The sequence below is a fragment of the Amborella trichopoda genome, chromosome 7 (assembly GCF_054954075.1).
Source record: "Amborella trichopoda isolate Santa Cruz 75 chromosome 7, AtrichopodaSantaCruz75HAP2 v2.0, whole genome shotgun sequence".
In the NCBI taxonomy this organism is placed as follows: domain Eukaryota; kingdom Viridiplantae; phylum Streptophyta; class Magnoliopsida; order Amborellales; family Amborellaceae; genus Amborella; species Amborella trichopoda.
In genome coordinates, this window is record NC_142342.1 from 5,414,433 (window position 1) to 5,428,061 (window position 13,629).

Consider the following 13,629-nt stretch of genomic DNA (forward strand, 5'->3'; position numbering starts at 1 on the left):
ACCGGTGTGCATACTCTATCCCAACTCACCAAATGATACTTCTTCTCTAACTTACCTGATCCCCAAAACAAGTTTCTCATAAGTCTTTCAATAACCTTTGAGACCGAAGCTGACATCATTAGTAGAGACATCTGAAACACATGAATTAGAAAATGTAGCCTCAATAAGAATCGCTCTGCCACCAAGAGAGAGATCTTTTGCCTTTCATAAAAAAATTTCTTGAACTTTGTAAGACACTTCAAACCATCTAATTTGATATCTAGGTTAGTAGCAGTTGTGACCTCTTTGTAAAAAAATAATGGCCTTATTGTTCTTTTAGGACAAAAGAAGTTAATGGTAGGCGTTCTTATTGATCTTTTAGGACAAAAGAAATTAATGGCAGGCATTGATTTTATCAATAAAAAATAAAGATGTTACAACTCATTACTTTACAACTCTAGAGTAGAGCAGTTGTGCCAAGTCAAGAGGTAAAACAAGTGTAATCAACTATGAAAGACAAGAGCGCCAAAATGTAGCCTCAGAATGGGACATGGCTCTTTTAAAATCAACCAACTTGGAATTGTTAAAATCAATATCTGAAAAATTGCTGATCCAACTCATAATCATCCTTTTTGGATCGATGATGGGTGATTTTGTTTAGAAGAATCCTAGAATTACCCAATTCTCCTGATTTTCTATTCTATTTTTGAAAATTTATTTGTTATACATATGCCGTGCATTAGATGATCAAGATCAAAATTACTGATCCAACTCGAGTAATCATGGGTGCGAGTCAAATCCAGATTCCATTTTTTAAATATATATTTAAGTTACAGACCAAAAAAAAAACATGTTGTATTAGCACATTATTATAGTTTTGGATGTATTATGTTGAAGTCGTATTGTCTTTGAGGTTTTTATTCCTTTTCTAATCCTCTATTCAGAACTCTAAATTTTAAGCCACTATAACAAAAAATGATATTCGGCTGTATGAAATTGTAACTTCTAATCGTCGGGAAATATAAGTTTGGGTGGTTCAAAAATCTAATTATTGATCAATACCAAAAAATGGATGTGTTTGAAAGTTACACTTTCGAATTACTTAAAAAAAAAAAAAAACCTAAATATAGTTGGACTTTTGAACCGCCAAATTCATATTTAGGTGGGTCAAAAGTTATACTTTCAAAAGCCCAAATACTTCACTTTTTTTTGGTCTATAGCTGCTAAAAAATTAGAGGGTAGAATAAGAATTAAAAAAGAAAATCTCAAGAAAGTAGAATGTGTGGAGAAAAAAGAGAAATCTGAATAAAAATACTGTGTTATTTTTAAAATTAAAAAATAGCTCTATATATTTCATAATTTACACTCAAAATTTATTTTAGAGTATATATATATATATATATATATATATATGGGTGTGGTTTCTATAAGGTTGCAACCTTAAACAATCCAATTAAGGCGCACCATAAAATTTTATCATAACATATAATTTTGTAGTAAAAAATTCTTAGTAATATTTTAAAATCTATTTTCATACCTAATTAGTAAATTTTAATATCCAAAAATAGTTAAAATCAAGTAGATCTATAAATATATGAAAATCTTAAAAATGAACGGTCTAGATAATGTGTTGTAAGATGCACTATTTTTGGGACTCAAAAACTTTGTTTTTTTTCATATTCATACATCTTGATGTCGAGATGATCGATTAGAGGGTCTTTTCAACATTAAAACAACATTTTCGATAGATTTTTGAGGTGCATCTGTGATTCTACATTTTAAGGTTGCAACCTTATTAAAACGTTTATATATATATATATATATATATATATATATATATATATATATATATATATATATATATATATATATATATATATATATATATATATATGGAAAAGATGAGATTAGCCTACTAGCTCATATGAACATATGAGCCCAACGACCTATATTGAATCTAGGCTGATATGACGATCATGGATGTCCGATAATGCTTGAATTTTTTTTTTTTTCTACAGATCCAAATTACTTGAAATTTTAATAGTGTGTTTTTCTCATCAAGGCGCATCTAATAAAAATATAAAAAAAATTATTCGTGAAAATAAATGATCAAAATCCCCCCCGAAATATTTCAAGGGTATTTTGGTCAATTTATTTCATATAAAATATTGTTTTGATATTTTTCGAAGATTCACCCATTTTTTATAAACACACCTAAAATTTCAAATGATTTGGATTTGTAGAAAAAAAACTAAAATTCAAACACTACTGGACATCTGTGATTGTCAGATCGGCCCAAATTCAATCTGGGAGGATGGGCTCATATGTTCATATGAGCTAGTGGGTTAGTCCCATCTTTTCCCATATATATATATATATATATATATATATATATATATATATATATATATATATATATATATATATATGGAATAATCTCGAGTTTGGTATGTTTTTATTTCTCACATCACATACCTATAAAAAAATATTTAAAGTTAAGAAATAAGCCTAATGCGATGTTTTTTTGTTTTTTGGGTAGTATAAAAAGATAATATTAAAAGATATTTTACACTCTAAAAAATAGGAATTAAGTAGAAAATTTGAAATATATAAATTCCGCCAAAAAGTATAGCTTATGTTTTTTTGGATTGTATATTATGAGAGCATTATTTATCTTTGAAACAAGGTGACCACAATTACTCGTACCCATTAGATGTCAAATTGGAGGGCTTAGTGTGAGTCACGAAGTTTGCATTTTTTTTTTTTTTTTAAAAAAACTTTGAGTTTAGCCGATGATAATATTCAAATGAGTTTAGCGAATGACATTCTTACAACAGTGCAATTTAAAATCTCAGGGGCATGGGTGATTGTGATATCAGTTGTTCAAATAAAGCTAGTGGGCTTCCGGCCAATTTATTGCCCATTGTAATGGGCTCAGAACTATGACTGTGCTCCTGCCGTGGTGGCCCTTTATGCATGTGAATTAGTGGGGCATAAGCCCCCTCTTACTTAACTTCTTCATGTGGAAAATTGGGGTAACGTCTATGAATCAACGGTCACGATTTTATGAGTCAAGTATAAAAGAATGGCGACGATTTAATCCTGCACATCATTGGACCATTAAAGCCGTCTATCCACTAAGTACTTCACAAACCTTTCCATGAGATAGTTTATTAGAGAAGAAACATAGGTTCCCTCGCCCCATGAAATATTGACCTTGTACTTTGTGTTTCGGGCACTATTTAAAACCCTCGCTCGGGAACCCGAACCGGTTACTAGCCGGTTCTGCGCCAGGTAGACTTAGCGAGCCGACCGGTCTGTACTAAAAAAAAAAAAAAAAAAAAACAAAGAGCAAAAATAAAATAAAATGGATGGCCTAAAAGAGAGAAAAGCACATTATAAATTAAGTATTTGAAATAGAAAATTGATTTCATTTTGGGTATCTGAATGGATACCATCTAGTTCCAACTCGGTGAGCGGAACTGTCTAAACGGTTCGTATTAAAAACAGAGCAAAACAAAAAAAAAATGAAATAAAAAGATGGCCAAAAAGAGAGAAACACATTAGAATTCACGTATTTGGAAATATATAATTGATTTCATTTCGGGTACCCGAACTAGGTACCAACCGTTTCCCAGTCAAACGAGTAGACTCAGTGAACCGAATTATCTGATTGGTTTGTACTTAAAAACAGAAAAGAGAACGAAAAAATAAAGAAAACGATGGCCAAAAAGAGAGAAAAGCACATTACAAATCAAGTATCTGAAATATAAAATTGATTTCATTGTACCGGAAGCGAAATCAAAATCTACAAATCACAAAAAAAAACAAACAAGGAGGAAAGGAAAACACCCAAAATTTTGATTGAAAAAATGCCAAAATTGGTTTTGATAAAAAAAATTTGTTTAGATCTTTTATAGACCAATGTAATAAGAGCATTTTGGTACATATTTGAATGAATTTGGTGAAAGATGGGCGAGAAATCGAAGATTTTATTTCAAGGTAAAAAAACCCTTGAAATTTAAAAAGTAGATTTCTTTTATTTTGGTTTTTATACGACAAAATGATATAGGGGTTTGATGGAAGTCTCAAATATGAATCTTTTGAGATAAATTTGAATTTTTTTGTTTAACAATAAAGGGAAAAATCGGAAGAAAGGCTTACAGGAATTATAAGGTTGAACAATCATGAAATTTGGATGAGATAACCTCGTCAAAATCTCAAACAGATCCAAATAATCTTGTTCTAGATAAAAAAAAGGGGCATTCAACAATCGGTTTTGGGGTTTAAATGGATCATTGAACAAAAAAAGGTAAAATATAGACCTAAAAATCGATTTTGGAGGTTTGAAATGGTATTTTCTCTAGTTTTTTTTTAAGGGCACGGGGAGACTCGCCCGAGTTTGAGTGGGACGCGAACTAGTAACCTTTGAATTGGCAGGTTCCAAGTCGACTTGCAGATTTTTCTCTCAAGAATGGGTATGCATCACTATGCTAGCATTGAGTTTCAACAATATTCAATCATCTCCATGTTAAGAGTCTAACGGTTGGGGTGTCTCTTTTAACTCAATTACATAATTTTACCTACGGGAGAAGTGCGAGAAATGGCTTGAAACACAAATTCCATCATAGATGACTTTCCTTATTTCAGATTTCATTTATTTATTTTTACGTTTTGTCGGTGATATAAAAAAGCCAAGTCGGCATAAAATTGTTTGGTTCGACTCGAAAAACGGTCACCCCGTGCCGATTCTATCAATTTATAAATCGTCTTAAGAAGAAAATAAGCGATTCGCTACAATAAAATGGTGTTTTGCTACAGTAAAAGTATCAATTCACCGATCCGGACAGGTTCACTATTTTTGCATGTATTTTTTTGCTGGTTCACTATTTTTTCTGCACATTAAACGGCGATCTAAACTTCCCGATTCATCGATCAAAACTAGATTTTGCGATACTCGATACGGTCACCGATCCGTTTTTTAAAACCGTTCGTTTTGTGTTTAGACATGCTTGGACAATTTCATGGTGACCGTTGGATAACGACCCCATGATGCGGCAACATGTGGTGGGGCCAACCCATCCCAGCCTTAAAATGGCGTTGGAGAGAGAAAATTCGACCGGCCATCCATGGTACAATGGCCCAACAAAGCCTCCTAAATTCAGCCTCCTCCTCAATCCTCTCTCTCTCTCTCTGTAACCTCCTAAATTCGGCCTCTCTCTCTCCAAATTACAGCCCACATCGTCGCTGGCAAAAGAGTCCCTCTCCCCACCTTATTTCCCCTCCATTTCCTCCCCCCAAAGTCCACAGACCATGACTACAAACATGAAATCATGAAACTTTAGTTGTTACAGGGACCTCCTTTTGGGGGTGGTGCCAAGCCTGAATCCCGTTTCCCCACCTCTCTCTCTCTCTTTCTCTCTCTCCAATTCTCCATATCAGGGGACCTTCAGGTTGTGGTGTTCTTGCTCCGGACACTAAGGCTTCCGTGCTTTCATTTTCGGATTTTTATTTGTGATTATTGGTTTCTCGACTTTAATTAGTTGAGAAAAGGCTTTGACAATGATGATCATACCTGATTATTGATTTATATAAAGAGTCATTGGTGAATTGTAGTTTCATGACAGCTGCCATGGGTGTCATGAAAAAAGAAACTCGTTTCTCAATTGAATTGTTACACTCGGGTTCTGATCTCCAGGAACCCGAAGTCGACTATGAGATTGGGTGGCCCTTCGGGAAGGTTGACCTGGGGCCAGAAGACCTCCGGGAGACGGCATATGAGATACTTTTCGCGGCATGTAGGCCGTTCCCTGGGTTTGGTGGCCGGAGCCCTCTAACTTACATTCCTCAATCAGAGAACACAGATGCTGGAATTGGTTCTAGGATGGGCTTGGGCCTTGTCGCCACAAGCCGGATAAAGAAAGCGCTCGGGCTGCGGACAAAGAGGACCTCTCCGAAGAGAGGGGGTGTACCAAACAGTCCCACGTCCACTGCGAGGCCGAGGCAGCAGCCGTTCACCATTGCAGAGTTGATGAGACAGCAGATGAAGGTGTCTGAGCAGGGCCTGGCCAGGTTGAAGAAGGCCCTAGTGAGGATACAAGTTGGCCAGGTTTTATTTTATTTATTATTTTTAATTAATTGTCATTTACTTTGAAAGTAATTTGTTTCATATCATTCCATTTAAGGCAAATTATTCCATTTTAATTAGGAAACTTGTTGGGTAGAATGGGCGGAGGTTTTCAGTGAGGGTGAGGTTTGTATAAGGTTTCGGCCTTCTACTATTGAAGCAAGGTGCACCTCAAAACTATATGCTCAAATGCACGCCACAAAGTTTTGCAATGATACGAAAACCTATCGTTGCTCTCAATTATGAAATTTAAAGTTTTAAAAAGGGTGATAATCAAGAATCTTGAAAATTGATGGTCCAAATAATGTGTTAGAAGATAGACTGATTTTAGGATTAGAAACCCCCTTTTTCAATGTATAAGAATCTAGAAGTCGATTTTTGGGTTTTTCAAGATAAAAATAACCTTCTCTAATGGGCTTTTTAGGTGCACCTTACTCGTATAGTATAAGGTTGACACCCTATATAAATTTTTTCTTTTCAGTAATGGACCCGGATTTGGTGAGTCAGCCCGAGTCTTCTTTATGGATGGATGGTGGAAAAAAAAAGAATAAAAACCTTAGTTTTATTTTTTCAAAAGAAAATCTAAATTCATGATCAAAGTTATGGATGAGATTAACCAACTCTAAAACTTTGAATGTCCAAAAGAAGGGGAAAAAAAAGGGAAGAAAAAAAAATCTCTAAAATTTTGCATCCATTGATCATGGAGGCGAGATGCACACGAATAGGTCATAATGACCATTAACTATTAACTATAAGATGTACAATTGGGCAGATTAGGATATTTTATTAATTAGGAATAAAGTCTAAATAAATTTTTTTGAATATTTTGATGCACTTCAAGTTATAGGATTTCACATACTTGTACCAAAGAAGAATGATCTTGTAATATAAAATCACTAAAGAAAAACACCTAGTTATTATATTTTGTGTTATGAGGATTCGCCTCATTTAGGCACTTATTCAAACTTATATTTCTGCTTTTTTCTTTTTATTTTCTTTAATTAGAATGAAATTTATCATTTATTTTTTTTTTATGTAGGTTATTTCATTTTAGGATTGGAACACTTTTGTGGCTCTAGGGGATGCAATATCATTTATGGTCTAATCATTTAAACCTATTGGGAATTTATTAAAATGGTTTTACATATGTTTATAAATAACGAGGAATCCATAATCTAGGAACTTAAATGTACTCATTTTATTTTCTGCCTTTTACTAGTTTTCATTTATTCCGAAAACATTTTGTCATTTGCTTTATTTTTTTGAGGTAAATTGTTACATTTGGATGGGGACTCTCGGTTGGTGGTTAGGACTTCGGACGTTAGGCGATGCAATACCACGTCTAAGGTTCGCATGATATTCTTCCCTTAAAAAAAAAAAGAAAAAAAAATGTATAATATATTATGTTACATTAGTAAAAAGAGCATGTCAGCTCATAGGCTGATACAATAGTATGGGCTCAATGGTTCATATTTAATTTGGACCAATCCGTTAGTCACAATTGTGTTTCATCTTTAAATTTTAATTTTGTTTTTTCCACATAACTAAATCACTTGTTTATAGTGTCTACAATGAAAACCAAGCACACCAAATAAAATATTTTTAAAAAATAAATTAGCCAAAATATCTTTGGGAGCATTTTGATTAATTTATTTTTTAATATTTTATTGGGTTCGTTTTAATGAGAAGAGTTGATGCTCCAAATTTCAAATGATTTGGATATTTATAAAAAAATTAAAATTAAAATACAAAATACAATTCTAATCGTTGAATCAACCTAAATTCAATTTGGGCAATTGGATATTTATTGTAGCTGTCAGCTACTAGGTGCACCTCAGGGGTTTCACATTCCATTATGTTATATATTTTTAAATATTTATTTATTTTTATTGTATTATTATGATGAAGATGCTCCTCATCTTAGTACTTAAATGTCGCATTTGAGTGAAATTTTCCAAATAAAGGTCACAATGACAATTGCCTTCCAATTGAGTTATAATTAAACCCAATCTTAGTTTTCAATGCAAATATATTTTATACGGAAAATGCAGGATTTAAAGTTCTGGTATCTTTTTTGTAGCTTTGTTCTTCTTCTCTTACGAAGGTGTCGATTACGATACCATATATGTTAAAAAGTACTTGTGATCGTAAAATGTCAAATTGGATGGTTGGGCTGTGTTTTGAGAAATGTTTTTGAACTTCGCATCTTGGGCTGTGTTTTGAGAGATGTTTTTGAACTTTGCATCTAGTCGATAATAGCCTCGCAACTATCCAATTGATGGAAAAGAGTATAAAAAAAAATACAAAAAAAATAAAAAGCCTTTTTATATATTTTTTTCAAAACAAAAAATGAAAAAAAAAGAAAAAAAACTCGAAGAGGGGTAACCTGCCGGAGCATACTCCATGCATGTTGCTAATGAAAAAGTGTTTCCTTGTAACTCTTGTCTACAAACTCACAGACAAGGAGGCCAGAGGCTATCTTCCTGCCCCTAGAGCTCCTCCGCCAGCTGAGGCCCTCCGAATTCAACGACCTCCAGGAGTACCACCTGTGGCAGCGCCGCCAGCTGCGCATCCTCGAGGCCGGCCTCATCCTCCACCCGTCGGTCCCTCTTGACCGCTCCACCCCGGCAGCTCAACGTCTCCGCGACTTTGTGCGTTCTGCGGACTCCAAGCCCCTGGACACCTCCAAGTCCTCAGACTCCATGCGTGTCCTCTGCAACTCTGCGGTCTCGCTGGCATGGCGAAATCCTTCCTCAGATAGTTGTCATTGGGCTGATGGCTGCCCCCTGAATCTCCACCTTTATTTTTCCCTCCTCTTATCGTGTTTCGACATAAAGGAACCGACTCTGGTGCTCGATGAGCTCGATGAGATATTCGACCACATGAAGAAGACATGGGCGATCCTGGCAATCTCGCGCCCCGCTCATAACCTCTTGTTTGCATGGGCATTGTTTCGACAGTTTGTCTGCACCGGGCAGAATGAGCACAACCTCTTGTCTGCAGCGCTCACCGTGCTATCTGACGTTGCTGCTGATGCTCGCCGAGCTGTCATAGCGGGGGAGGTGGCGTACCTGCGGGTGGCAGCATCGGTGCTCGCCTGCATGCAGATATGGGCTGAGCGCTGGCTCCTGGACTATCACTTTAGCTTTGAGCGCAGTCCACCAGGGCTCATGGAGAGCGTGCTCCCTCTTGCCCTCTCAGCTGCCAAGATCCTGGATGAGGAACTCCGTGAGAAGACACAAGGAGACTCTGCCGGTTTTCTAGTTGATCGATACGTTCGTGCCTCTGCTCGGGGTGCATTCAACAGGGTTTTACAGGGCAATGCTCTGAGCAACATGGCATGCAACGGGGAGAAGGGCGCGGCGGAGGCACTTATATTGTTGTCCAGGGAGACAGAGGCGGTTGCTCTTAGAGAGAAAGAGTGCTTTAGTCCAGTGTTGCGTCGGTGGCACCCAGCCTCGGCAGGGGTGGCGGCCGCCGCATTGCATGGATGCTACAGGGCGGTGCTGAAGCAATACTTGGGTGGAGTGGCCACTCTCACACCAGAGGCTGTGCAGGTGCTGCAGGCAGCTGGGCGGCTCGAGAAGGCGTTAGTGCAGATGGCAGTGGAGGACTCGGCAGAGATTGAGGATGGCGGCAAGGCCATCATTCGCGAGATGATGCCCTACGAGGCAGATTCTGTCATCGAGGATCTTATGCGAAGCTGGGTTCGGGAGCACCTCTTTAAGCTCAGGGAGTGCTTAAACCGAGCTAGGGAAGGAGAGGTATAGAGTTCGGACCTGAATATTTTGATAGATTTCAGCAGGGTGCCTTGAAAGCCTTAACAATTTCTTCTTTCTTCCAATCTTAGACATGGAATCCAAAGTCGAAGAATGAACCTTATGCACAGTCGGCTGCAGAGTTGATGAAGCTTACAAAGGACACAGTGGATGACTTCTTTGGAATACCGGTGGTCTTCTTCGACGACCTTGCACAAGATCTTGCCGACGGCATCGATTCTGTTCTGCAGGACTACACCTCATTCTTATCTGCCGGTGGTAAGCTCTTACTTTTTAACTAGAATTCCATTCAAATAATTTGAAAAACTTTAAAACTAGGATGTCTATTAAGAGGAGAATTCTCATATAAAATTCTGATCTTCATCAGTCATGCAATGTTTTAAGGAGTAAGTAGCCTAGGTTAAAGCTATTACTGCCCTTGTTTCAACCTTTGTTATGCAATAATAAGGATTTATGAGTGGTAGACTAAATCTTCCCATGGGTTTTATATGGGAAAGCATGCAATTAACTTAAATCTCATTCACGAGGAAAGCTAATCTCCAATGCTCCCAAACTGCTATGAGAATTACTAACCTTAATTAAGTTCTGATTAGGTTAAACCTATTATCGGTATTCAAGTTTGGCTTGTAATACATTTGCTTTGCCAAAATGCTGAAAATGATGCATCAAGAGTTCTGGTATGTCAGCTGAGATAAATTTACCACGAGGGTAAGTGGCGGGACAGGAACCTTGGCATCATGAAACTTGAACACCCTGTTTCTTATACATAAATTGTGATAAATTTGGAGAAACGAACACGGTATCCTAAGTGATTTAGGAAAAGCAATCGGGATCGAAAAATTGAGTCAAATCTTGGTTTCTGATATGGATCACTCGTTTTGGGGAATACAAAGAACTGACAAGAAGGAAAAATAGAAAACTGGAAGAATCGGGGTGATTTCAAGATTCCTTGATCCCCACCTCCCAATCACCATTCGAAATGTGTGATTCGAGTTTGGGTCGATGACTTGCATAATACGGCTTCCGTCCTCTACCATGATGAATTTGTCTTGCCTACATCATACTTTAGAACACATACACTGGTATCCCTTAATGCAAATGATTTTCTTTACTGGCTACACCCTTAACATGCTTCAGTGATTCTCAAGTACTTAGACATTTATATCCCTTGATGCAAAAGAAAATTGATTAGGGTCACTTTTTAAATAGTTTTATGTCATTTATTAGCAACTTAATGAAAATTTCTGGTTAATGAGAAGAATTTCTATTCGACATTATCTTGCCTTTGAATTTGGAGATAGTACTTTTACATTTTTCATGACATCAGATGTTGTTACACATTTACTTTCCCAAATTTTATTTGGACAAATATGTTTCAGCCGAAATCTAGGTCACGTATGCTGAATGAAATACACAAAAAAGGAAAAACTCAAACCATTTATTATTTCTCCATACCACCAGGCACTAAGCACAACTACATTCCTGCTCTTCCCCCTCTCACCCGGTGCAACCAGGACTCTAAATTCCACAAGCTATGGCGAAAGGCCCTCCCCTGCCATGCAGGCCACGACTACCGCTACCATCGCCAGCACTCCTTTGCTGCCGAAAGTGTCAATAGCAGCAATAATGGAAATGGCAATGGCAATTGCGGCCTCCACCCTCGCCCTTCTACTAGCCGTGCCACCCAACGCCTCTACATCCGCCTCAATACCCTCCACTTCATCCTCTCCCAACTACAATCCCTAGACAAAGCCTTGTTCTCGGGAAGAAGATCCAAGGCGCTCCCCCACCACCACCGCCACAACCGCCTTGCCTCCCCACACCTCGGTGCCACCCGTAACTCCATTCATGTGGCCACCCTCCAAGTCTCTGAGGCAGCCGCCTACAGGCTCATCTTCCATGACTCAAGCTCAGTGTTTCTGGAGGGCCTGTATGTCCCAGATGTATCTAATGCACGCATTCGCCCAACTTTACGTGCTCTGAAGCAGAATCTCATGATGCTGGGAGCCATCATTATGGAGGCAGCACGTCCAGGGGCTGTGCGAGAGGTGATGCGTGCCGCCTTTGAGGCATTCCTGATTGTGCTACTGGCAGGGGGACCCGGTAGGGCCTTTGCACGCTGTGACTTTGAGATGGTCGAGGAGGACTTCAGGGCCTTGAAGTCACTGTTCTCTAGCGGTCCTGACGGTTTGGCAGAGGAAGTAGTGGAGAAGGAGGCAGACACAGTTCAAGCGGTGTTACCTCTGCTAGGCCAGGGCTCTGATCAGTTAATTGAGGACTTTGGGGTGGTGGCATGCGAGGCCAGTGGGTTGGGGCTGGCTGCGGGGCAGAAGCTCCCGATGCCTCCAACAACCGGACGTTGGAACCGGGCTGACCCAAACACAATACTCAGAGTTCTATGTTATAGGGACGATGTGGCAGCTGATCGATTCTTGAAGAGGAGCTTCCAGTTGCCAAAGAGGAGATGAGGAGGGATGGGTCCTTGGTAGTTTCATCATTTGTCAGGGGAGAGAGGTTTAGGAGGTGGTTCTACTAGTGGTGCAATTGTGTTAGAGGATCTGCATATTATGGCGCATATCTCATCGAAGCATTATGGTTATAGGGTTGTCACCGTACATCAATGTGATGGACGATTATGGTCCAAAAGAAGCCTGTCCATTTCGCATTAGTGAAAAATAAGATGAGAACTACACTCCAACCATCACCATTTGAACTAATGATGCTATGGTAATAGCCTCCTATGGCCATTCTATTTCGCATGTGACATAGTCATGGTATTTTTACCTACTTAAGATGTTGATTTTGACTCCCCTGTCTTGGATTGTGCTCTGTAACTTTCAGGGAAGATGGTATATTTTTTTTCAAGGGTTTCAATTTGTTGAACTAACAAATTCATGTCTTAATCTTTTAGAAATGAAATTTATCTAAAAACTATTTGTAGATGTTATGGGATCTCAGAAACTATTGCAGAGACTAGTTATCTCCTCCAATTGGTCTTAAAAGATCTAAAAGTAGCATCACTTGATATGCCTGATAGTATGAGGTAAAAAGAACTTAGAAGAGCCCTGCTTGACAACCTTGAGACCCTCTTAAAAGGATTTAGTTGCAGCCTTTCACATAGAAACTTTAGGGTAGCAGAAATTACATTTAAGATTGAGAGCTACTGGAGCATTTAAAATGAGGGGATTGGAAGCATCTTCAAATAGATTTCTTGTGGGGAATTGCTGGTTTCGAATTTGAGGACATCCAAAGAGATGATGTGATGATCTCTTCAATTATCAATAAGAATTCCTCAATTACCATGACTATTACTGGTTTTCTTGCTGATATCCAGAAAGGAAATTGGTTTTATGTCATCTATTAATATGATGAATAAAATGATTTCATTCTTGATTGGCAAGACGAATTTTGGAAGGAAAAAACCTCGTCGACATAAAGTTCCCTGAGAACTTCTAACATTTCTTTTGGAAGATCATATTTTTCCTGCTAAAGATAACCAAAAGTAGAAATCATGAAGAAATACCCCATTTTTCCACTTGGAAACAAAAAAAAAAAGTAAAATAAAGAGAAACCAAAAGCTATTTCAATAAATTATATATAAGCATCTACTTTCCTCCTTTCATTTCAATGATTCTGCTCAGATAGAATGGAGCTACGAAAGGGCCCTGCTTAGTAGCTGCTCTAAAGGTGCATATATCTATAATCTAAGCTCCAAATACCCAACCCTAGGTTAATAGGAATCAA

The 13,629-nt window shown here is 37.8% G+C and overlaps 1 protein-coding gene across 1 annotated transcript; it reads left to right on the plus strand.

The window, feature by feature from the left end:
• Positions 1-5,100: 5,100 nt before the first annotated feature.
• Positions 5,101-12,816, plus strand: LOC18447307 (protein unc-13 homolog). The gene is made up of 4 exons (XM_006857407.4): positions 5,101-6,088; positions 8,566-9,870; positions 9,957-10,143; positions 11,347-12,816. Exons 1-4 carry the CDS (start codon positions 5,600-5,602, stop codon positions 12,351-12,353), a joined length of 2,988 nt encoding a protein of 995 aa, XP_006857469.1. The 5' UTR covers positions 5,101-5,599; the 3' UTR covers positions 12,354-12,816.
• The last annotated feature ends 813 nt before the right edge of the window (positions 12,817-13,629 follow it).

Coding starts and splice junctions, on each gene's coding strand:
- LOC18447307 (XM_006857407.4), top strand. CDS start 5,600: ATGACAGCTGCCATGGGTGTCATGAAAAAAGAAACTCGTTTCTCAATT. Junction 6,089..8,565: donor TGAGGATACAAGTTGGCCAG/GTTTTATTTTAT, acceptor ACAAACTCACAG/ACAAGGAGGCCAGAGGCTAT. Junction 10,144..11,346: donor CTCATTCTTATCTGCCGGTG/GTAAGCTCTTAC, acceptor CCATACCACCAG/GCACTAAGCACAACTACATT.